Genomic DNA, 26,327 nt, shown 5'->3' on the forward strand with positions numbered 1-26,327 from the left:
GCTTTATTTTTAGTACAATACAGGTATTTAGTGTCGACATAACTGCAACCTTCTCAATACTGAACAGTTATTTGATGCATCCTTTGATATTTCCCTTCATATCCTTTTTCACATTTTTTCCCCTTTTAATCAGTTGTTAAGGTGAGGTGGAATAAGTCGTTATTGTGAACAAATAACAGGTTTTACAATTCTGTATTCTGTACTCATATTCTTTGTTCGCAGCCCATTTCTCTATAACTAGGCTATTAGGTCTACATAGACAAAATTATGGTAGACAGAAGTTCATTAACCCATTTGTGCTCAAAATTAACCGAATTTGCAAAATATACTTTTTTTTCAATGCTTAGGTTATAGTAAAGGACTGAAATCGGCGATCATTACATTCATCACAACGTCTTAGAATATTTTAAGAAAGAAAACAACTTAGAAACTTACTTATAATAAACAAATATCCGCTTAAACTGGCGTCGGGCAGTCATGGGACTAGTCCCACCATCATTAGTCCCAGTAGTACTACAGGGTGTCCAAGAAGTCACACATGAGACTTTGAAGGTACGTAACTTTTGTACAAATAGCGATAGAGGAATGAAACTTACACTGGGTATAACTTTATCAATGTGGATATTTTTGAAACATTAAACAAGAAAATCATGCTCTACATGATGCGGAAAAAGTTGTAAAGAACGTTTTTGTACAAAGTAAAAACAAACGTGGATATAAGACAGCTGTAGAGTCGCTTGCAAAAATTTTCGATGTGTACTGATGGTCTTTTTGGGTATTTATCGAATTGATAAAAAGACGATAGATAATATTTTACGCATTTTGTGCATGACGGACGATTTATGAGATTAATTATGGCACATTAATAAAAAACTATTTTAAAAAATATATATATATATACGTATGTATATTGGCAACATTGGTCGTGTCAGAGGACAGTGCCAGGTGTGCCTGACATCTGGCTATGTTATTCAATGGATACTCCAATGAATGAAAAGAGTTGAAATTTATTGTACAAAAAAACTATAACCTTGTACGATAAATTTCAAATATTTTTTTTATTTAAGAATTGAATAACATATCCAGATATCGGGCACACCTTGTACTGCCCTCTGACATGACCGATGTTGCCAGTACGTCTCGTAATTAAAAAAAAAATACTTTTTACGAATATGCCATAAATTACCTCATAAATCGTTCGTAATGCATAAAATACGCAAACGTTCTTATCGTTCTTTTATCAATTCGATAAATATCCACAGAAACTATCGCTACACATTGATTTTTTTTTTGTAAACGACTCCATGTCTGTCTTTTATCCATGTTTGTTATTATTTCGTACAAAACCTTTTTTTACACCATAGTAACTTTTTCTGTATACTGAACGTCCGTGTGTAGAGCATTATTTCCTTGTTTAATGTTTAAAAAATATCCACGTAGACAAAGTTAATACCCAGTGTAAGTTTCATTCGTCTATCGCTTTTTGTACAAAAGTTACATACGTTCAAAGTCACGGTTTGGAGACTTTATGGACACCCTGTATCGGACTGGACCCTTCTTGGTTTTCTGTCACGTAATACCCGAGGACTTTCATCAGAACGCACACTTCCGCCATCGCAATTACTTATCGTAATCCTTTTGAGAAAGGAAGGCAGATCCGAATATTTATATACATGTTGCAAGCAGGATAACCTGACAAGCATACTTACCTATGCCTTTTATCGATATGCCACGCGGTTATTTTTTACCTGTCTGCCAGTAGTGTAGGAAAAAAAAAACAGAGCTCGGATCGGACATCACAGTCAAAATCTTATCAATTAATACTTCCACATTGTATTTCTTTCTTTGCCTTATTTAGCTTTTATTGGTTTGTGTTTGGTTATTTTACGTTCTTTTTTATATTTTGCACTGGATAAAAAGAATAATATCCATTTTTCAATAATTTCTGTTACAAGCTTTGTATACTCACACTAAGCATGAAGTGATTTCAATCCAGATCAGTGGCGTGTTCACTACTTCATTCGGGAGGGACAAGTTCAATTTGCAAATGTAGAACATTCATGATATAGTACTTTCCAAAACCACAATATTTAAGTCAAAAAGTGATACTGGTCACATTTTTGTTCGGGTTTGAGGACATTCAGGGAGAGTGGGAGGCCGATAGCTCTCTCAAAGTACACCACTAATCTAGATAATGTTAACGCTAGCAGTAGCTTGTTGTTGTCTATTTGTAAGGTAGTAATCATTAATAACGCCTAGCCAATGAGGTCCACATATTCCTTTACGGTTCCTGAAAGGCACTCTTTCCATAAATACACAAACCTGCAGTGTAATTAAATATAATAACAATCCAAAGTTCTACCTACGATACTTGCTAACGATGGAAAAGAACCGTAGAGAACCTAGTCAAGAAACCTGTCATGGTGACCACTGAGAAAGAAAAAGTAATTTTGAAAGAGATTGCTGTGGTGGGAAGATACTTCAGTGAACGTTGTGGAACTAGAAACAGTCTCAAGTAAGCAAATCAACTTAATGGATCATTTCTAAAAGTTGCCTAACCTAACTTAAATAGGATGCATAACGTGAAAGCAATAGGGAAAATATTAGGGCTGAGCCGATACCGATACCGGCGGTATCGGCATCGGTAAATATCGGTTGATACCGTCCGATACCAATAATAACTTGAGTGGCTAGAAGAGTGGCCAAAAGCTACAACTCGTCTCAACATTTGTCCTTTTCAATGATTCGTTCACCCTTCTTTGTGACAGGTTGGAAACCCCCCTCCCCCTGAGAAGCAGACGACAAGATCAAAGACAGAGGTAAAGAGAAAGCTGAACCCAAACGTGATCGTGAAGGCATAACTGCCTGGTTAACGCTGTGGAAATAAAAGAAACCATTCATTGCCAATTTTTGCTTGAAAGCTCCAGGGGGTAAGATAGTGGACGTTTTTAAACAACACGCCGCGCTAATGCCGGGTCAGGTGGTTGCGGAGTTCTTGGGAAAGAGGGATGAAGTCGCTATGAAATTAGCTTTGTTTTATCTACGTTCAAGCGGGAAGTGGAATCAGCAATTTCTTGTACTCTACCCTTCTATGTAAGTACGCGTATTTTGCGTTACTGCTGGTATCGGCCAATCGAGAGTTATTTATTTCCGCCAAGATTAGATTGGGACCATAGGGCTCTGAATGACAGTACTAAAGAAGAATTATGCACACTGCTACTTATAATAATGTACATAAAATATTCAATTTTTGACACTAATTTTTTGCCAGGAAGGTTGCTTTATACAAATCTTAGCGGTCTTAACTACTCATAAGCTAGATGTTGAATATTTGCTGTTGTATCTCTGATTTTATAGCGTCTATATACTATTCACGTAATTTTAACAATAGCAATATTTAATTACTTTACATATTATGATGAATAGACACACACACACACACATATATATATATATATATATATATATATATATATATATATATATATTAACGTATTAATTATAAACACCTATATTATTATTATTAATATTTTTATTATTATTATTTCTGAGACACTTGGTTCGGATTGTCCCCCAAATTATATTCCTAGTTACGTGCCTGGTGATGAGATGAGTTAGTATGATTCGATAACTTGTTATTTTATACTGGAATTATACAAGTATCGGCATTGGTATTGGTAGGAATCGGTCAGGGTATCTGTTTCGGTATGGGCAAATGGTTGTATCGGCTCAGCCCCAGAAAATACCACATCAGCAAGGTATGTCAATCAGAACTTAACCTGACAAGACGATACTCCCTTTGTGTTTATTTACATCATGGCTAGAAAATGTTTTTGTTTTATGATAAGTAATGTCATGCAATGTGTTTTGTTTTTGTGAAATATATGCTAACATTATGTGATAATGAACAGTGGGGATTGGTTAGTAATCCTTGAAAAAGTACCTTGTACAGAATCACATATCCAAAAACTGGGAAAGTGCTGGATCCAATCATGCTGCTTAGAGATACGCATGACAAGAGACGGTAAGAAATATGCAGTCTCCATTGAAACAACAGTTTCGATATGCAGTAAATACCAAAATTAGGCTTAAATGTAAATCACACTTCTCTGAGGTGGGTTAACAAACATTTTAAGCTCATGTTATTGAGTAAATCTGAACTCCATCAAGAAGGTAAGCTCTTTATTTTTTGTTGTTCTTTCAACAGTTTTCACAACTCTACTTACCCTATATATAGGACCACTGGCCAATGTATTTGTAAGTATAAGGAGGCAATCCTATTTCATATGTATGAAATAGTTATGATATAATTGAGAAGTTGAACCAAGATGTCGAGATTCATGTGTGCATGAGAATATTGTTGTTGCGTCACTTCTTTGAATGTAAATCCTTGAATTAGGCCACCATCTACGATTTGGCAAAAATCTAATCTCCAATGATGACAACAACATGACTCGTTTCAGTAAAATGCAGTATAAAAATACACCAAGTTACGTTTCTAGAAAACTCTCAAGGTTTTCGGATCAAATATTTACCGATGCAATGTTGCAAAGCTTCAGAAGTTTACTTTCACAGGTTGTTATTCAGTCCTTCATTCTCCTTACACTGCAACATACACATGCATGCCTACACGAGCACACACTTTTGTGCCTCTCTGCAATCTGTAACATGCACCTTTCTGCAAAGTTCGTAAACTCCAATTTCCTGCTGAAATCGTACAGAAAAAATTAGACCATTGCATTGAGAAAAGAAGAAGAAGAATAAAGAAAACATGCACAACTTGGGTATATAAAAACTTGTAACGAGCATATGCGACTGCAACTCAAGTCTATCGTAATGGGCTCTTGCACCTCTAAGGTCAGCTTGGAAGATCAGATTCTTGAAACTTGATATTGACGGGGTTTAATTTCGGTCCACAAGAGTGTAACTTTTTATTGAATTGTGGTCACATATCGTTTTATTGAATATATTCATGGTAGTTCTTCGGAGAAACCGCGTGAGATGCTCGTCTCCTACTTTGTTCCCGAAAGAGGAACTGAAGAAAGGGGTGGATTCCATCGTACATTTCTCCCCTCCTCCCTCAGCTCATAGTCTCGGCTAATGAGAGCTCCGGGACCTCCCCATCCCAGTTTCCCCTCCCCTTTCTTTCCCACCGACCAGAAGTTGCGGATTCCCTATGCTGTACAGCTTACAGCTAATGTCCAATATCTTAGGGGTTTCTTTGGCTCTTCGGAATTCCTCGGAAAAGGAAAGACACGAGTTCTTGCAATCTTTGTGTAGATTGTTATTGCAGAGCTGTTACCCCTGCCATGAACATGAATATTACTGTTCTGTAACCTCGGGGCGTTACGACTATTAAAACCTCCCGGCCCTAATGAAGTAACCATCTCCAAAGTTTCTAACGCGCTTTAATGTTCTTTCGTGTTTTTATAATGACACACTTCGCCGATGATGCCTCGTGCGAAAGTTTCTATAGACGAAAATGAAGGAAATTATGTTGAATTCCCCCACTTTCTAGACCATTTGTTTGACACCGAGAGGTTGTAAACTTAATTTAACTCAATATTGATTTGATGAGGTTCACTTTTTTTCTTTCCGTAGCACTTATCCCTACAATTGATATTTCAAGTTTATCTTGGTGATACGACTCTAATATTATACACACACACACCCAACTTTAATCTGGCTGGAGGTAATAACTTTTTTTTCTGTCCCTCCCTTCTGTTCTTCTTCCGGGTTATGTATGAGTTTCCACCCTCGTTTCGCGGCGCCTGTCATCTTTCTCAGATTTTTGTTACTCTGACGTTTTGCACAGCCGTGTTTACTCATGAATGAATTTTTATAGAGCTGCGCATAATTGTTTTAATCTTATTACAGTCTACTTGAGATGAATTTGGCTAGAAATGATACAGTTATTATGCAAATTTCGGAAACAGGGCCTTTTCCTCCGCCAGTTGATATCACTCCGTGAAATGGTTGTATATTAGAAGCAAAATGCAGAAATGTTTTCTCAAACGCATTTTAATGTTATCCTTGAACGAGTTTGTTAAAAAGTTCTTGAAGGGTTTAGAGCCCTTGTGACGATATGAGTTTGTAAACTAGAAGGAATTCTGGAATTTGATATTACTGTTATTAGTTCATTCTTCTGGACGACTGTAGCAAGAGGGGGGGGGGGTGAATGGAAGGAGAAACTGGTTTTTATTCGATATTTGAGTTTTATGGAGAAAAGTTCCCAAATGCATGGAAATGATTATTCAGGTCGCCTTTAACTTGAGATAAGGCGGGAGTAGTTTTCCAATCTTAGGATTTATAGCCATTTTGTCGCCGCGTGACTGAATAGCAGGCGGACAGTGCCACAATCTGTTGTGGACGTGCCCTCAATGCATATTCGCTACCAGAGTGCCATTTACTTATTTCTTTTCCCTTCGATTTGCTTCTCGACCTCTATCGCTTTCGAGCGAGAGGTTCACTCAAGCATTTGTTTCACCATAGTTATGGAAGCGAGACTCTTGAGAAGCAAAATACTCTAATAAATAAAATTTTACATTACTCTTGGCCTTGGCAGAATTCTTATGGAACTTTTGTCCAGTGATGGCAATGTTTCTCACATTTATACCGCAGTCATTGTTTTTGTGAGTTAGTAAAACCCCGTAGACCATTGGCTTGGTTCAATGTGGGTTCTTCGTTTCAGTTTGTTTCCTTTTAGTGGATTTGCTTGTTGAGTACTTTAACATGTAGGTTCAATAAATTGAAAGGTTTCCGCATCGTGTCCTGGTGGGAACAATTGAAACTCTCAAATTTTGAAATATCGAAGACTTTATCTTTCCGTAAGTGTCGACAAACGTGGCAGGAGGCGCTTCTACTGAGCACAACTCTAGTTATCGCACATGGTCATCACATAAATTCGTTCTCTCAGAACAGGAAATAAGTCTCCTTGATATCGTGTTTGATTATGCTATTGCCTAGTCATCAAAGGGTCCCGAGTTCGATTCACGATGTAGGCACTTTGCACAGCTGAATGTGATTGCATTTTGTTACCTTCGCCAAGATTTTTTTTCTAACTCCTTGTTAAATAAATATGTCGGACTAATTTCCCTGAAATTTTGAAGATGTGTTGCCAATGAACATTTGCCGGCCTTCGTGGCGGAGTGGTCCCTGGTTCGAATCTCGGCCTGTGTTCCTTGTGATTGTCTCTTCATTAATTTCATCATATCATCACTCATCCTTATCTTCGCGATTAGCCAAAAGTGGCAGAAAAGCGAAGTAAAATAAATCAAATCAATCAATCAAACCAATTAAGATTGTAGCCAATTATTTTAGATTTTGATTTTAATATAGATTCAGGAGAAATGAAAACTGTCCTTCAGCTTGGGCAGATAGACAAACTGTAATAATTAACGAGATTACGTCTGTGAAATAGTGACGATTTTAGGTGCAATCTCGCATATTAATAGTTTTGACTGTGATTTTTATCTGAATCCGAAGGCAAACATTTCTATATTTATGTAGAAACTTTACAGTGTTGATGTTATGTAGACTTTACTTTTTGCAAACAGTACAACTTCAGAGTATTTTCTTATAAATGTGCAATATGGAAGATACAAATTCCCGATAGACCTCATTGAGAGATGTTTTGAACAGATGTAGAGTTTGTGTTTTTGTTTTAAGTTCACTTAATGCACAGGTAAGCTAATTCGGACTAGACCTACAGTTCAAAGAGGGAACCGAACCACTATGTGCCTCCACCGGGTATTAACCGAGGACCCCTTAATTACAAGGCGACAATTACCAGTACTCCATGGAGGAGGCCCCCGAACATTTATAAAATTGTTCATGCTGAACACTTATTTTTGACACGGATGAAACATTATTGTGTATGCATTACAGAAGATGATATTTATTTTCTGTGGGTGTGTGTGTCGGTGCGATTAATTCCCTAGTTAATACATTCATTTCTCATGCTTGGCTTGGATATATGGCAAGAAAAACATGCATAATTATTTGGAAAAACGTCGGAGAAACGGACAAATATTGTTTCTCTGCACTGTAAACTAAGAATTTTGATATTTTTGCCTGCAAATAGAACACAGTTGAGCGTAAGAGCGAATATCGCGGGCACAAACTTGGCATCTTGGTTTATTTCGGTTGCTGCCACCCCACCCTCACCGATATGTAGAACTTCCCCGCTTAGCTTGACATTGCTAGTGTAAACGTCTTTCATTATACATCCGTACGAGCTGGTTTACACGGACCTCCTTGGGCAAGTCTTGCTAGTTAGGTAGGGAGTTTCAGAGAAAGGTTAATTTTATTGTTCCCTTGGGGCAGGGGGCCCGGTGTGTCGAGAGAACAACACAGAGGGAGAAGTCAGCAAGAAAGAGACTGCGGTGAAGTGGCTAAGAATGGAGGTTCAGCCTGCATGTCAATAAGTTTCGTTGCTCCTTCCGGATGTCCCATGCAAATTTTGCCATTTTTTTCATATTTGCACCTTTTTATAGGACAACGATTTTTGTGATTTTTAACACTGCAAGAATAATTATTTCTTAACATACATTTTCCTAAGTTTGCATTATCGTTCTGATCATATTTAATGCGGGGACACTAACAACACTCCTGTAAAAGATTCTTATTTATCCTATCATATGGTAAAGAAACAGCTTGTTTTGCCTTACTCTCGTTCTGACACGCTCACGAGCTAAAAATTCGCCAGTCTTCGTGAAGGAGTGGTAAACCTCAGTACTAAAACCGGGAAGTGGGTTCGAATCCTGAGTGTTATGTTTCTTACTTCATCTTCTCCATTCATCATCATAGTTATGATTAACCTACCTATCAATAAGAGCCACTATAATAAACAAATAGACAAAAATGCAAACACCTACACACATGAAGCCACTTAATTTAGAATTTTGAGCGAGTATTCCTTTCATTTTCCAATCTGGAATGTAAACTTTTCTTGTGCGAGGCTGCAACAATCTACATTTATATTATCCGTGAAACCATCGATTCTTATCTTGTTAAATATTTGCCAGTCAAAAACGTTTTTCTTTCTTTTTTTTTTTAAAGAGAGACACTGTGCCGAGATGACTAGGAATATTAGATCAACAAATCATGTGAAGTATGAGTGGTTTAGCACTATTTTTAGAAAATTATCGGCTGTATGTTTCGTGTAATCTTGAACTGTGATTTGTTTATTGAAAAACATTGCGTGTACCTGAACAATTGAAGAAACAAGATCAAATTAACAAACAGGTTTGAACAATAAGTGATTACAGAACAGTTCAATTAGTTTGCTCAAAATATGATGCGTGACCTTGTTAGATGTTACGATAAGCACCAAGCTTGCAATTTTCAAATGATAAAATGTGTAGTTTCTCTCCTTTTGTTTATCGTTAAATATATATTGATAAACGTTCCAACCCTCCCTTCTCTTAGTTATATTTAAAATTTCTTAGCACATTTTGAATTGTACCTCACGTTCCTCCATTAAGAAAATGTGCAATAATATTTCCGAAACTTTTACTTTCTGCCTTTACCCGCTTGAAATATTGACACAATCCCTGAAACATGGCTTGTATGCTATTAGATTACCTATCTTTGCAGGTATATTTTTTATCTTGTTTCGTTGTCATATCATATTTGATATTGTGCTCCAGTAGCATATTGTGTGTGCATGCTCCAGTAACACATTGTGTGAAGAGCTGCGTGTATGAAATATTTAAGCTTGCACAAATGATAGAAAAAAATCGTAGATGTTTCAACCGTCGCCTTTCTATTGAAAATCGTAGTATTCATGATATCAACCAAATGTATAATTATTATTTTACTGCGCGTCTCACACCACATGGTGAAACCTTCTTCTCATACTTATTAAGGAACACACAAACTACACGATTAAGCTGAAAATATAAGTAATTCCTTGCTTTCGTGTACGAAATGTGTCCAAACTTTGAAACTAATGTTATTTTCCTTTCCTTTCATTCTTTGGTTTGTACTCCTATTTGTATTTTTATTATTTCACGTCGCTTTTTCTGCCAGGCGACAATGAGTATGAGTGATGATTAGATGAAATTGATGAAGAGACCTCAGAAAGAACACCAATCCCCAGGTCGGAATTCGAAACCTGAAACTTAAGTGGCTAGATCAAAAGTCGATCACCTAAGGCGCTTGGCATGATAAGAGTTACATTATTTTTGTTAAATAATTCTGTACACATTAGAGATTGCCTCTGAAGATAGTTTAGCCATTTATTTCTTCCTTTTTCTGTTTAGGTTATTTTACGTCGTTCTCTACCTCTTGGTTTAATCATGACGCTGAGGATGAATGATGAACTGATGGAATGAATTATGGGACAAACTGAATAATCCATAACTTACCCAGGGTTCGAACAAAGGGTCTCTGGCTCCGTAATGCGTTACGCTGACCACTCCCCGACAGAGGTAGGCGATAAATAATTCCCCTTGCTCTGTTAAATACACAACAAACTCTTCCCTTGCTCTAGCCGACTCGGTGACTTCGGTGACGATTTCGCTACCGAAGGTTCCGGGTTCGAGTCCCAGCCTGATCATCCCTTCACCAATTTCATGTAGTCGTCATTCACCCTCTTCGTCACGATTAGCCCAAATGGCAGAAAAGCTACCCCACATAAGGAAAATACAAACCCTTCCTTCGCTTTCTGTTTTGAGATCCCTAGTCACCGTAGCTGAATGCTGCTTTAGGTTGATGTTGATTCATCAACACCCATACTTTATCTTATCATCACCTTCAACGTACCCGTCAGTTATATTAACATGTGCTTCATTTTCGCGCGAGAGCCTGTGAAATAAAATGGCTCTGTGAGAGTATTGTGACATTTCCTGCGTTATCTCTACCTTATCAGTTGATAAACATGTATGTACATAATGCAAGGAGATAAGGGATCACCCAGTTTCCAGTCGCTGTGCTGTATTGGTATCGCTTGACTTAATTTTCGAGTGACTTACATTAGTCGTGCAGTGTTGTGTTGTGTTGTGTTGATTGAAACTAAAAATATCTCAAGTAAGTACACCTTTTTGATGATTATATAAAACTAAACATTTTTTTTATTATTTTTTTTTTTTGGACACTTGAAAGTGAATAATATTGCAAATTCCTTCAGAATGCGCGTTTTTGGCATGTGAACGAGTAAGATGGAAACGATTTACCTGACGTTATCCAAAGTTATAGTTCGCTTCTTTTAGGAAAGTGGTTTGATACTTGTTTAGACAACCTTGTCAGGTGAATACTCGTTCATGCATTAACGCTTTCGATCCTTGTTGGTTTATTTTACTTCACGTTTCTGCCACTTTTGGCTAATCGCGAAAATGAGGATGAGTGATGATATGATGAAGTTGAGGAAGGGATACTGACGAAGAACACCCATGTCCAGGCCGGTGTTCGAACCTGGCCCCTGGCGTTGTATCGCGCTTGATAACCATTCCGCCACGGAGGTGGCCCGCTTTCGGTTCTGAAAAATTCTAGGCATCAACTTGATTCAGATCACAGAATAATCATATTTGGAATTTTGAAATATCCTCCTAGTCGAATTCTATTTTCAGTGTCTGGTCAGTAGTATGCGCAAGCTCAACACAGACTGACCACTCATTTCGTATGAACTGTAGCGCATTTATACGTAGGTGAACTGGATTTCGACACGGTTCATCACTACACAACATTATAACTGCGCCTGTAAGAAAGTAGTTTTGGTCACGCGAGTACGTGAACTATGTTATTTGCAAACAGGGGCGCAGTGATCGATTAAGTATTTCTTTTGATTTCCGTGGGTGTGCTCTGAGAGCATGTAAGCTGCAACTTAGACTTGCATTCGTGAGCAATTACCAAAGCATTAATGTTATTATTCTGTATAATGAACGTGTGCAACATTTACTTGCTTCAAGGGTATGCTTTATCTGATCAGGGCGAAGCTGGTAAACATTGCAACATAGCACGTTTCATTTGCTTCTATGGAGCTTAGAAACAGACCTCTTGTTTGTTGTCCGTTACTATCCTGGTAAACAAGCAGGCGACCTTGGGTCCAGTCTCGCACAACTGGGACAGAAACCCCAGGTGTAAGACCTTGAGGAACAACAAACCGGTTAGAATATTCGCTTCTTACGAATTGTTTTCCTACCTTTATTTTCTGCTGGCTCATTGCTTTGATTTTGCAGAAAACAAATGCAAGATACTCTCACGAACCGAACGGTCTGGTAGTGTTGAAGAGCACGTGAAAAGTGTGTGATACCAATTGACAGTGTTCGAATACCAGGAGTGAACAAAATTAGGCTCATTTCCGTGATTGCAAGCTGGAGATAGAGCCTATCGCTGATTGCCGACAAAGATAGTGGTTAATAGGTGGTGCGAAGTGCTCTGTGCCGGTGGTGCCAATGTGTGTCTAATTAAATCGAAGAGGTCTCTCTCTCCCCACTCCCTTCTCTACTGTCGCTGCAGTACTCATCTCGGTTCTTCATGACGTATGGATGACATCAGAGACGAGGAAGTAGTAGTACTCGCCGCATTTGATGAAGATGAATCAAGTCATGTGTTCGAGTTCCCAGGAACTGGAAGAGATACCAACTTCGGAGCAGGTGAGTTCCTAGTCGCCTCCCCACGTTGTGGTACTTTTTTGCTTTCCATTAGGTTCCCTTTGCCCCACGACCTTCCACTCAGATCTCTGGCGAGTTTCAGGGACCCCTTCCCCATATATCCCTCCTCATTCCACCTTACATCGGGAACTGACCAGCAGCGTGGATCGATGTGTCCATGTCGAGGCTCTAGAAATGATGTCAGCGGATCCGCCAAAATGTGCATCTTAATCTGCTCGCCACACTTCCCCCCACCGGCTTGATGTAGTGGTCCCTCATTCACATTTGGCACCCTGCATCGTCTGACGGAATACGCTCTAAATGGGTTGTTTATCCCTCAGATCTAGAGTGCTTTACACCGCCAGATAGCCGGGCGAGAAAAATAGGCCCCGTTGCTGATAATACAGTACATAAATCAGAGCTGACACTGCGATCTCCCTGGTGTTGTAGGATGGGCTGCAGCCAAGGTAAAAGGGGGAGGCGGAGGAGGAAAAGGCAGCCCCCCGGCCTGAAATAGAAAACAAAGGGAGGAAATTGATTAGAACAACAAATTTGACTCCATCTCCGAGCGTTGATGGGTGGAAAAATGGTTGGCGAGCTTGCTGGAAAAGAGACGGTGAATTTTGTGGAGAGCGGGAGGACGGATTATGCGGTTGAAGGATGAAGGTTTTCTGGGTCAGGTGAGGTGGTAGGAGACCAGTTGATTTAATGCAAACTCGGTTGACTGAGGCGAAGTTGATATACAGGTAAAGGGGGAGAACGAGCCGGAGAAAAATGTCCCTTTGATAACCTGAAATCTGCCGGAGGCCTTCCTTTTTTCGAAAAGTAAGCCACCAAAAAGTCACATTTTCGTTCTTTTGTTTGTTGGTTACTTTTAGAACTACCCTTTTGCAGTCGTGTATTAGGTCCATGTTCTGACGACGTTCTAGAAAATATATATTTTCACATTTTTAAATAATACTTTATATTGGTTAATGATAACAGAACTGCAAGTTCAGTTTGGACGACACATGCAAACTATCATACTCCTTTTTAATTTTTCTGTTAAATAGTAAGCACATACTTAAACATGTATACTGAATGAAACATTCACATGTTGGATATAAGAATTCCAAAGTGTTACTGTTCCTCTGTGAAGCTTTGTCCCTATATTGCAGTTATTTGCATCTATCGCCTTGTTATGCGAGTAACTAGAAATGGTATCGTGATGAGACTTAGCAATGTCTCGATCTAGTCTCGAATTGTATATGCCTGTCTCGTTCTCGTCTCGATCTCGAAAGGCAAGTCTCAGTCTCGTCTCGAGAAATACAGTACACAATATGCACAGCGTGTCATTGCACAAATTTACTTTCACAACATACAGAGGTCACCAAGGCAAACAACTTTCCCTAATAACGTTTTTCTGTTTCACTGTTCATGCGACTCTGCAGGCCCTGAAAAACGGAATTTTATCTTGAATGCATGTGTATTCACGCGTACAGACTCGCAGTGGCCACTGATGAATTTACTTTGTAATTACCAGTGCTTATTTTCTGGCGGGAGGCAACGGTACACCGTACCGGCACCTTTTTATACGTGATAATTTATAAACATACCACTATGTTTTAAGTGGTTCTTATGAAGAACGCACCAACTTGAATAGTACCGGAACGTTTCTTCCCAGAAAAAAACAAGCACTGCTATAAACAAAATATGTGACTTATCTCTGAAGGTTCAGGTAGATATTCCCTTGGTATATGAGAAGAAGTCTCATTTTAAAGTAAATTTGGTTTTATTTAAACTATTCAATATCTTACCAAAGTCTGGAACGAGACATAGTCTCGCACACTAAGTCTCGGTCTCGTCTCGATTTCACAAGCACATCTCGGTCTTGTTACCACTTCTGGGGTAACAGTGCTTCTAAGTCAGCAAAAGTTTAACTATGCTGTTGTGCTTTTATTTCAAGGTTATGTGGGATATATGTACACACTTCGTGTAACTGTGACTCTTGTAGGATTCTATACATGTTTACCCGTTTATCATCTTGTGTAAACATGAAATCTCGATAGGCACGATGTTTGAGTCATGTTGAGTTCTTGAAAACTTTTTCACTATCTCTCTGGCTATATGCTAAAGTCGTTACACGTTAAATTCAGAATTGGTGGTGGGTAATAAATCTTCTAATTTACTTAATTAATGTTTTTTTATTACTTTCACAAGAACTGCGCGTTAACAAAGTACACTTTTTAAAAAACTGTATACTAATAGTACTTTCAAAACAGTTATTAACGTGTATACCAGAAATTACACTTGCTTGAGGTGTGATCGCCGACATCAGCTTTTGTGCTAGTTTCATAGACTACAGTCGAAGTAATAATCTCCAAAGTTAATTTATTCGGTAAACTTAAACTACAAAGATGTTTGAAACTAAGTAAGGATGTGCCTGACTTGGCCATTCCTGAAGAATCAAAGTCAGGACTTGGATATTAAGAGTACTTGGTGCGCAATTTGTTGTCCAGTTCTGATTCGCTGAAATATTAAGTTATACCTCATTAGTAGGGATAGAAATCTGGCTGTTTTTATTGTACAGGGTTATCACAAATACTTTACCACATTTTAGTGCTGAATAATAAAATAACAAAATGATTTATCAAGCTGTATTACGCGTTAAATCGTACAGTAGTTCCAACACTTTTTCTTTTACATGTGCACAAACTTTTAAAACAACTGAAAAATATTTTAATTTGAAATCAATTCCATATGAGCATAATTTGAGGAATTTGCAGTGTGCAGTTTCTTGTCCTACAATCCTCTTCATTTCGAGCATTTCACAAAGCTCTACATGAAGACAGGATACATGCTAGGTACTTACACAAATAATAACGGGAGTCATTGGAACAATAATGCCCAAAATGCTTAAGAGCACAGGGAAAGACATTGAATACCGACTGGATATGGCATATGCCCCACTTTTAAATTATTTTAAAACTTTGTGCATGCTCCCCCCCAAATATCTGATTTATTTATTTGGTTTATAATACAGTAAAATAATTTCTTTGGTTTTCAGTACTTTCTGGAGACGTACTTGTATGTGTGCGTGTTTTCCTTATAAATTGTTCACTTTATTATTAATTCCGTTGAAGCGTGTGGATTATTGAGAGTTAATATCTAGTAGGAACGCTGTTATATCGGGTCGTATCACATTTTTATGGCTGACTCGTTACTTGGATTCTGTACCTCAAAATATGTGCAATATATTTCAAGTGCAAAAAAAGGGGATTATTTGTTGCGTACGAGAAGAGAAAATACACGTTTGTGGCAAATTAAATAAATATTTTTCAAGACCGGTCATCGGTATATCCGACAACTCTCACCTCCTAGATCAAACGGTTCTCTTTGTCCACAAGGAAACTAGAGATCCTAGGTTAGAACCGTGAAGTTTGTCCGGTATTTAATTATATCATTAATGTTATCATTATAAGCCGGCCTCTGTGGCGGAGTGTTTAGCAATGAATCTTAGAATCATTTTGTTTCGGTTTTCTTGGAGAAAATCCCGAGAAAGGCGGAAATTCCATACTTAATTCAGAACTAAATTTCATTCTCTTTACCTTTGGTCTTCTGAAAATTAATAAGAAAATATTTGTTTTCATTGCAAAATTTGTATTTGAGAGAATTTTATTAGTTATTTCTTTGTAATTATTTCTCCTCTTCACATCACTTCTTCAATATATCCTAAAGGTTTTCCATTTCAATTTTGGATTTTAATTTATGTTTCTTTAAACATCTGGCGTTTGTTTGAAGTATATTGTCAGAAATAATGTAGTAGATTTTTACGAATCGCAAAACGTTCAAATGCCTTATGTTTCTTGCATTTCTCTCGCTGATTATTGCTATTCATTGCCTCCATTCCATCCCTTTTTTCCCGTTTTATTTCTTTGTTTAATTTCGTCTTTGCCTTTACTAGTGGGGAAATGAACAATAGCGAAATCACTAACATTCAACATATGTGCATATCAAGACCTAGTTGAAATTACTATGCTGATTGTGCTTGGATTTAATTTTTTCCTCACATTCATCTGATTACCATCTAAATTTTGATTTGCCCAACACGTGGTTTAATCTGTTCCAGCGAAGATGGACATTCTTGCAATAACATATGTGGAGAACTTTTGGCAACCTCCATTCTTGAACGTAAGTTCGACATGATGTTTTGTAGTTGTAGCTGCACACATTCATAGTTGAACAATGCCTTCAGCAAGAGGAAGGAAAGTAAATAGAAGCTTGCCGAAAAAAAAAAACACTTTAAAAGAAAATAAAAGTCTTTGGTGCTGAAGAATGCAGATGCCATTTTTATGGTTTCCAGAACCAGAACACGAGTTGAAGAACCTTTCTTCTTTCCTGCCGATCTGCAATATTTCACACCTTCCAATGTCAGTGACCATGCCACGACACACCTGGAGCCTCGTCTTATTTACAAACTGGGAAGGGTAGGTCTGCATCCTCTGTCAGCTCTTTGTTGTTCGAGCAAATTTATTTCTATTTTTGACGGGACGCTCTAAACAGACTCAGCGGCTCCCACCCCCGCGGGAAACTGGTTTCTGTGTGTGAACCTCCTGCGTGGTCGAGCTTTCCCTTCACACGGCGACAGATTTCAATAACGTGGGTTTGAAGTTTTGGCAATTCCTTGCAGTATCAGGAGAGTGGGAAATAAAGGAAACGAAAAGGTAATTACGGGGAGTTTTTAGATTCTTCTCTTCATTTGTAATTGGATTAGCGTATTTTGAGTAAGACGGGAAAGAGACGGGAGCTGAGGGAGAGGTCGGATGCGATTTCAGGGTTGACTGGTCCGATTGCCAAGGGAGTGTGAAGGAGGGGCTTGGCATGGAACTTATGTACCACATAAGTTCTAGTTTACTAACTGGAAGAACTGTCTTAGACTGGGAGAAACCAAGCGCTGCTTACAAATTATTACCTTGCACACTCTCTGAATACTGATCATTTTTCTCTTCAAATGACAAAAAACTCGGAAAATAAAGTAAAGATTTAATGAAATATTACAATCATTACAAATTAATGTATATCAAGTTTCAGTTACATAACACTGTTCAAGATCTTTCTACCCCTTCCTCTCTCTAATCGGATATTTTTCTTTCTCAAGTAATCTTTTATCTCATCCTAGAAAGGTGATTTGATTTGATTTTTTGTTATCTAGCGTCGCCTTTCTGCCACTTTGGCTAATCGCGACGAGAATGAGTGATGATGGTATGATGAAATTTATGAAGGAACATTCACAAAGAACACCCATGCCCAGGCCGGAATTCGAACCTGGAACCTCTGTCGCCGTAGCGCGCTGTGCTAACCACTCCACCACGGAGGTCGGACTTAGAAAGGTAGAAAAATGGCGTAAAAGAACAAAGTAGAAATACAGATTAACAATAGTTCATTTTATAACCCCACATAATATCCCGTGTTGATGTTTTCTATTACAGTAAATACTTGCGTACACGATTCCAGGGTTCCACGATTATCGGATGAATAAAATGAACATTAATAACAATGTAACCAAAGATATCACAGTTCTACAATGCAATACTACTTTCGCTAGTCTCTGTAAATACGCAGCTTCACTACAGCCAAAGCTGGCTTTTGCAGGAAAGTAACTCACTGCAGCAACTAAACTGTATTTCCGCTACATTTACTTATTTCATTACAGAGGAGTTGATGTTTTTTTAAGTCCACTTTATGCACAGTAAGGCTAATTGGGACTGGACCTACAGTTTAAAGTGGGATCCGAACCACTATGTATCTCCACCGGGTATCAAACCCGGAAACCCTTCGTTACAAGGCGACGACGCTACCACTGCGCCATCGGGGAGGCCCTACAGAGGGCTTGAAAAATGCATATTATTATTATTATTATTAGCGACTGTGGTAGCAGTCAGAAATTTCAAAGGCGTTAGCTAAATCTGAACACAACAATGTCAAAAAGCAGCTGTTGCAAAATTTCCGCTACAAGTTGCAGCAGCTACAATTTTAATATATTTTACAAATCGTGTAGCTAGGTGTGCAGTAGCCCGCTACTTCCATCTACTAAAAATACCTATGTGTAAACATATGCTGCACTTCAGTGCTGAAGAACGCCGAGAACACGAAAAGTACATGTTTTTTTTCACCCTACCTGCCCAAGCAACAAGGGAAAGGCCCTAGATAATTCGCTTCCCCCATATTTCTGTTATAATGCTTATGAGATGAATCTGAAAACGAGGAAGCCTGAAGTCAGGGGAGGGAGGAGGGAGGGGGACGCAAGAACAGTCGCAAATACACATGCGGTAGGATGCCAGGGAAACGGGTTACAGGAAACCGGACTTGCAGAAATTGGCAGTTGCACCTTCGCGAAACAACCATCAATTTTTCTTACGAACTTGTTTTAGCGCCTTTTCTTCGGCATCTTGATTCGACTTTTTGTTCATGTTACTTGCGAGGACAACAGCCAACGCCCTTAACAAACAAGGCAAGTTGACACAATTTACCTTGTGGCTTGAGTTTCTCTCGAGGGTAAACGTTCTACGCGTGACAAAACTGTAGGCCTACTTGTTTGTTTTTCCCAAGAGACAAATGGCCTCCATATTCCATCGCTAGTGTATGCACATTTTTCACCTAATACAAGCCAATCCTTGGATCCCCTTGCGTACTCTTTTTTTTTTTTTTTTTCCAAGCGATACGTATTTATACTGACTGCACTGGGGCTGTTGTGGCACGAATATGTATACTTCAGTTCCAGTCGCTGAATGTGTGGAATTGCTGTGTTTTTTCTCACCAGGGGACAGAAATCTATGAAGTGTAAATATTCTAATCTGCTTGTCGAATGCACCAACGAAGTGATTCCCAAAATGTGTACCGCGATGACCCAAAGCACCTTGAAAAATAAAAAGGAAACTACACCACGAAAATTGATACTTGCCAAGCGTAAATGTAGACTCGCCGAAGCGCTGGATAGTCAGAACCATTCCTTTATGTCCACATTTTTTTGAGCAGTTGTGGCAGTATGATTTATTTGTTTCATTTTATTATTAATTTTCGCATTCAAAATGTTTTTCAGTAGAATAAATTCCACGTGCACTATGTATGCTTAGATCGTGCAAAGTAGAGGAATATATGAGAGGAACACTAACATGAATAAACTTAATCAAATTCTTAGATGATAGGCCATAGCAACGACAGAAATAAAACCTAAGAATGAAGGGAACATACACATAAATTTGCTATTGTGGCTTATTCTCTCCGTGGGAGAGCAATATGTAATATATATAATTATTATAACAATGCAGATTGTTACACTTTATGTGGTATGATCCTTGAAATGCAAATTATTTCATTTGCAAAATTATATTCAACTTAAAAAATAAATTAGGGAACAACTTCTATTTTAAATTACATCAACTGCATGGATTAGTCCCAGGTGATTGATTATATTGTAAATAATTTAATTAGATCGACACAAATAATGAAAAGCTTCAAGATGTATTTGAAGCAACTCATCTGTTTGCAGAAAATCCCATCCCCTTCATTACATTGATAAACTACAGAAGGTCTAGATTGAAGATTATATGGGTGGAGAAATACCCTTACTACAGAATAAAAAGGAAACATGCTTGCAACTACATTTTTATTTTATTGCGTGGATACCACCAAACAGAAAAATAGAAAATTTAGCTATGCAACAAGCACATATAATATGGTTAATATTGTTATTGAACTTTCTTCTTTACAAGTGGCCATATTCATTCTCATTATGCCTTTATACAGAAATGCCTTCCGTGTAGTAAAAATGGCATAATAAACACTTGTTGTCCTTCGGCTTAAAAGGGATAATTACAATTCCACTCGTCATTAACTTTCTCTCGCGCCCTGTAGACAGGTCAAATTGTATTAAAGGTCACTTTATGCTCACTTGATAATCGGAACTGGGCCTAAAGATGTGTGCCGGATCCGATCAATGAAAGTTTCTCTCGCCATCGAACTCATAATCTTTGATTGCAGAAAATTAGATTTGATCACCACTCTTTCGGCAATATCATGTTTAATTCAACTTATTTGTTTGTCAGCCGGTATTATTATTTTTGAGAATTGCCCAATTAAGAAATAACACAGGAAAGGGGAATCAAAAGCTGGCCAGTAACATCTCAGATGTTGGCAGCTCAACCATATCAACGCAGCGGAAGTTTAGAGTTATGTAAAGTTTACAGCCGTTATTTGTAGGAATCCACTGGTATTCAACAAGACGTTTATTTTAACAAAATGCCTGTAGGGCTTTAGAATACAGAAGTAGCGTAAAGATAACATAAATCCCAATAACATATTATAATGCATTAACGGAATATTATCATATCAAACAAAAAAATGCCATGAAAAAACCTATAACTCAATATTAACACTCGTGACATAGAATAAGCAGTGACAATTCAGTCTCATAATTATCCCCCAACGGAATTCCCATATCTGTAATCTAAACAAGATTCCCCATTATTTTTATTCTAGGCAAAGTTTACTTTAATCAAATATTGCGATCGGACATAACCTGAATAGAACGAAGAAGTGCTGTACTCAACAAAAAAAAAAAAAATACCCGTCTGTGCTCTACAAAAAAAAAACAGCTCTAGCATAACGCTGCCACCCCATTCATTGTTCTATTGGGCTAGACCTGTTGAACTCGTAGATAGAACAACACAAATTTGTATTTGTGTCCCCTGGCTAATCAGACAGAAGTGATCTTCAGAGCTTCCCTCTCCCCCATCCTTTCCTTACGTCATCGTCACGCCTCTACATTTAACAATGCCGTCTATTGGTAAAACAACATACCGTTGCTAGGTAAACTCACAATGTTATACCGGGAGGACATTTTTACAGCAATTAGTGCTTCTCGACGTGTTGTTACACTTGCTAGCTGATTCCCTATTGCACATTTAGCTTGTGATTATTGTTGCACAATATTTTTTTCTATCATGCTAAGGCAAGTTTCGGGCTCCCGAGTTGCCGAATGGTCCCGGGTTGATCCTTCTAGATTTAGGTGTTGACTCAGCATTGTGTGGATAATTGGGTAAGCTACTTGATAAATAGAAAGCAAAGCAGACCAGAAAGGTGATGCGCTGACCACGTGTCACCCAATCAGAAAGTCTGTTACACAAATATATATATATATAATTGATTTCCTTTATTTTACGTCGCTTTTGTGCCATTTTGGCTAATTGCGAAGATGGGGATGAGTGATAATAGGATGAAATTGATGAATGGACAATCACAAACATCCATGCCCAGTCCGGGATTCATATATATAGTTTTTAGGTTCGTATCTTCATAAAAATATTAATGTGTGTATACAAATATAACGCACACACACACACACACACACACACAGTGTGGTATTTGATTCCCAGAAGGGGAATCCGATTCCCCCCTTCGTCCGCTCTGCAAACACCACCATGTATGTTGATTGATTGGTTTGGTTTATTTTACTTCCCACTTCTGACACTTTTGGCTAATCGCGAAAATGAGGATGATTGATAATATGATGAAATTGATGAAGGGACACTCACAAAGAACACCTATGCCCTGACCGGGATTCGAACTTGGGACCCCTGGCGTCGTAGCGTGCTGTGCTAACAGCTCCGCCACGGAGGCCGGCAGCACCATACGTGCATGTATGTGTGTGTGTATGTATATAATCGATGATAACAAATGTCCGTAATCAGGGGCGTAACTTGGGAGGGGGGCAGAATCGAACTTGGAGCTTAACTTTAGGGCGTCAGAATCGAAAGGTTTGCCATCCCATACAAATAGCGTCCAGGATTATTTGCTACATAACTGTTACTTTTACGAAAATCACAATATTATTTTTATTTACTTTGATCCTCAGATCCAAGAAGGTTCACAAAAGTACCCTTATAAACATTTAAATTTTAATAAACCTGATTTTTTCGGGAGCAAGTGCCCCCCTTACCCTCGCCCAGTTACGCCTATGTCTATAAACATAGATAAACGTAGCTCTTGCAGTATTCGTGCGGAATAGAATCTGGAAGAAGAACTTCGCTGTAATAGGCTGACCACGCTAATGCATAATGGTGCAGCACTTATGCATTCTGGAGCGTAAATTTAACATAAACTTTACAGAAATCAGTTCCATCTTAGAGACGTGTCCAGGCATAAATAACCCGTTTGCGTGATTTGTAACCCGCGTTTGAAATTCGGTTATTGTGTTTTCCACCTGAACATTGATGTGCGACGCTTTCGCTAGCTTGACGGAAGGAACAGGGGGGAGGGGGTTTAGGCTAGAAGCACCAATAAGGAACAGAGAACCTTTCCGCCTTCCATCCTGCCGACTCATTCATGGCCAACGTCGGGAATAATAACCAAACCAGGCTTGGCATTATTTACCCGTCTTGCCTGTCTGCAAACTTGCACATTTCCCGTCTCTTATATTTCGCGATTCAGGTCCGTGGCTGCTTTGCGGCCGGTTTCGCTGCAGCCATGCGTCCAAGTTGGCGGTGGAGGAAGGGTATTTCGTTAATTGGTCGGTGAACGCTTTGCAGAGGTTGAATTAAAATGTGACAAAGATGAGTTTTGTACCAAACTTTTTTTTCACCAAAGATCCTTTGTTTACTCGTTTCTCAAACAGCCTGACCCAGACAAAGATCCCTATTTCTGGAGCGGGGATCACCAGTAGTCAAACCACCGGTGTTGGTGGCAGGGAGCTCGGAAAAGTGACTGGGTTTTGTGTTGTGTGGTTGTAGAAAGTGCATTGGAAGTCCCTTGTGTTTCATTTCCAACGTGACTAGCAGTCGAAGGAATAGGATGCAATGGTGAAGGTACAAGTATTTATTTAGCCATGCGTCATTAGCGGATTACTTCTTATTTATGGATGGGAACTTGGTATTTTCTTTCGCTTTTTTCCCCCGTTTCGTGCTTGGGCTCCAGTTGCAAGCTTGATGTGAAGCTGTGAGCTTGTGGTGATACCAGTAGGGCGAGAGTGTCGCGGGAAGACTAAAAAGGCTTTGCGAGACAGATTTGTTGCACTCGTGGGGCAGCAGAAGGGAAACAGGGAGTCACAAAGTTGATAGTGAACCAAGCAAGAAAAGAGAGAGAAAACAACCAGATGATATTTATATTGGTAGAGGGAGCCTCTCTTCAAACGGAAGCTCCCAGCTTCAACATCTGGCTTCCTTTCCAGTTCCAATGCATGTCAGTTACCCTCATCTCTACGACAAGGTACTTTTCAAATCACTCTTACTCTTTAGTCTTTACCGCTGCTAATTCCTGCATGTTTGTATCTTGTAAATGAAAAATATGTCTTATCACGGACACAGTATTTCTCTTAGGCTTGGCTTTATTTTGCTTTATACTAGTTGTTTGTGCCTTTGTCGTTCAGACATTTAACGTTGTTGATCCAATGTGTTCAGGAACCTATTAACAACGTGTATCGTAAACGGCAGAGACCTTTGAAGTCACCGCTCTTTCAAATAACTAAGTTTACCCGTACTGTTTTTCGATATCTCTCGAAGATAATGTTGGTGTGAAACCAGTTTGAGTGAAAGCCAAGCAAGATTTATTTTCTATCTGCGCTTCTCGTTTAGCAGGCGTTATTCCATCATTGTATAAATTTTGCTCATTTTTAATGACAGACCATGCTATAATTATATCTTAAAACAAATGTATCGAAAATAGTACCTTTTTGCGTTGCACTATTTGACACCACCCTCTGTTATCTCAAAAATAATACTTCTTCTTATGATCGAGATATCCAGTGTTTTCAAGTAATTGCATTAACCTCCTTAATATCATCCGCAAGACATTGTTTCAAAATTTGTTTCTTATTTATTGTAGCATATGTCCACCGACAGGGTAAGCCGGATTGTAATAATCATTGATGATAATGACTTACAAATATAACACGCATGTATCCACGTTTTTATTTTCGAATCTTGTCCCAAGGAATTTCAATGTAAGTAGCAGTCGCAATCGCTCTAACAAATAAGAATAATGTTAATGACTTCAAAATATGTATCACATTTTGATATCTCACTATATTATCCTAGCCTTGGAGCTAGATAATTAGGGAAGTAATATTAACAATAGACTTGAAGTAGGTTAATTTCATGTGTGACTCACACTACATTTGACGCCTTTCTGTTATTGTTAGACATTGTATCTTATGTTGTATTATTGCATTTTCATGTAGAAGTGTTAAACTACCCTTTGATACAAAACATATGGTACTGCATGCATATTGATAATTTACATTTCAATTAGTAATGAAATGTGACTCACACTACATGAATGCAGTTCTATATTTTGAATTTTCTTCCAATTTCACCCCAAAAATACAATTTGATACTACCATCGTGACTTTATATATAAAATGTTGATAAAGTAAACAATTAAGTAATAATCACAAATTAATCACGTGACTCACACTACTCTTCTTTTTTCAATAACCTAAAAAGAGGTTAACAAACTCGCACTCCATCCAACAGTGTTGCCAGATTGTTGCTCATACATTGATGCCAGTTGCTGACTCTGGTTTTTTAACAATTACCCATAACATTTTGCATTTCAATGAGTTGGTAAAAATAAATTTAAAACTCACTTTGGTGTACATTTCTGTGGAATTAGCCAATAGTGAAATTCTGAAGATCATAATCCATTGTGATACGTTTCACTTTATTCTTAGATTCATCGAAGGTGTGTGTTGATACGTGTATTATTATAACGCTTGTTTATATATATATATATTCCGTGCATTACCTTCATATATTGTATTTTATTTCATTTTGGCGAGCTATTGTATTTTATGTTTACTATCCCCTCTTTCTTGTTCGTCACGAAAATGTATTTTCCTGGTTTGAAGTCTGGCATTAGATGTTATTGTCTGATTGCTTCTTGCTGTGGCACCTTTCAAAATTCTTGATGTTAAAACGAAACACTACGACCAGAATTGGATTTGCTTTGTAAGGTCTTGCCTGTGATGGTTCCCCTCGAGAACTGTCAACTCGGTATTCACTGGAAAGGTCATGAGGGCTACTAAATGTTAAGGTCATTTTCTCCTACGGCCTTTTGCGGTTTGAAGAGATTTTTTCCCTTCCATAGCGAGGGCGTTGGTGAGTTTGTAATTGAGTTGCGTCGTTTTGCTTACGTTTTGAATTCATAGTGTTAATATGGCCTTTTGAAAATGTTTTGTGGTAATACTTACTTGTATTCATTAGTATACTTATTTCATTAGTTTACTTACTTAGTTATTAGCTTAAAGCACTCGTCTCGAGTTAGCTACTTTGCAAAATGCTTATTGGCTTTTTTGGGAGTTCGTGGTCATGTCACCACAAGCTTCAAAACACAAGAACATTAATTTTTTTAAAAAAATATCGTTAAATTTACTACAGTGCATTTTCAAAGAAGGAGATCATTTATGATACCCTGGGAATAAAGAAATTACAGCACTGGCAATATTTTTGAACACATTTTTAGGAGAAAATTTGCTGGTAATTATTCTATCTAGATGAAGTTACAGGTTCTAATTAATTAAGTTGTGCCTGATTCTATGCTCATGGCTTCCTGACCGTGAAGACTTTGAAATATTTTTTTAGTATAGCATGCTGGAGCGTGATACTGATCACGTCGCTTTAGTCTATGGCCAACATAGGCATTCCCTGACCTGCGATTTTGTGGCACTGAGTACAGACTGAATCCTTGTTGTATTTTTTCTGA

General features: G+C 38.2%; 1 protein-coding gene across 8 annotated transcripts in view; it reads left to right on the forward strand.

Moving 5' to 3' along the window:
- Positions 1–26,327, forward strand: part of FoxP (forkhead box transcription factor P) — a 1,057,401-nt gene that overhangs the window by 804,176 nt on the left and 226,898 nt on the right. For 5 of the 8 annotated variants that reach the window (XM_083117438.1, XM_083117432.1, XM_083117439.1 and 2 more), the window contains exon 1: positions 12,534–12,596. The exons of the other annotated variants lie outside the window; for them this stretch is intronic. In XM_083117438.1, coding sequence (XP_082973564.1) covers positions 12,537–12,596 — 60 coding nt within the window. In that variant the 5' untranslated portion in view covers positions 12,534–12,536. Of the gene's footprint in view, positions 1–12,533; positions 12,597–26,327 lie in introns of those variants that run through there. 8 annotated transcript variants of the gene reach the window in all.

The sequence above is a fragment of the Lepisma saccharinum genome, chromosome 2 (genome assembly GCF_977018435.1).
Source record: "Lepisma saccharinum chromosome 2, izLepSacc3.1, whole genome shotgun sequence".
NCBI lineage: Eukaryota > Metazoa > Arthropoda > Insecta > Zygentoma > Lepismatidae > Lepisma > Lepisma saccharinum.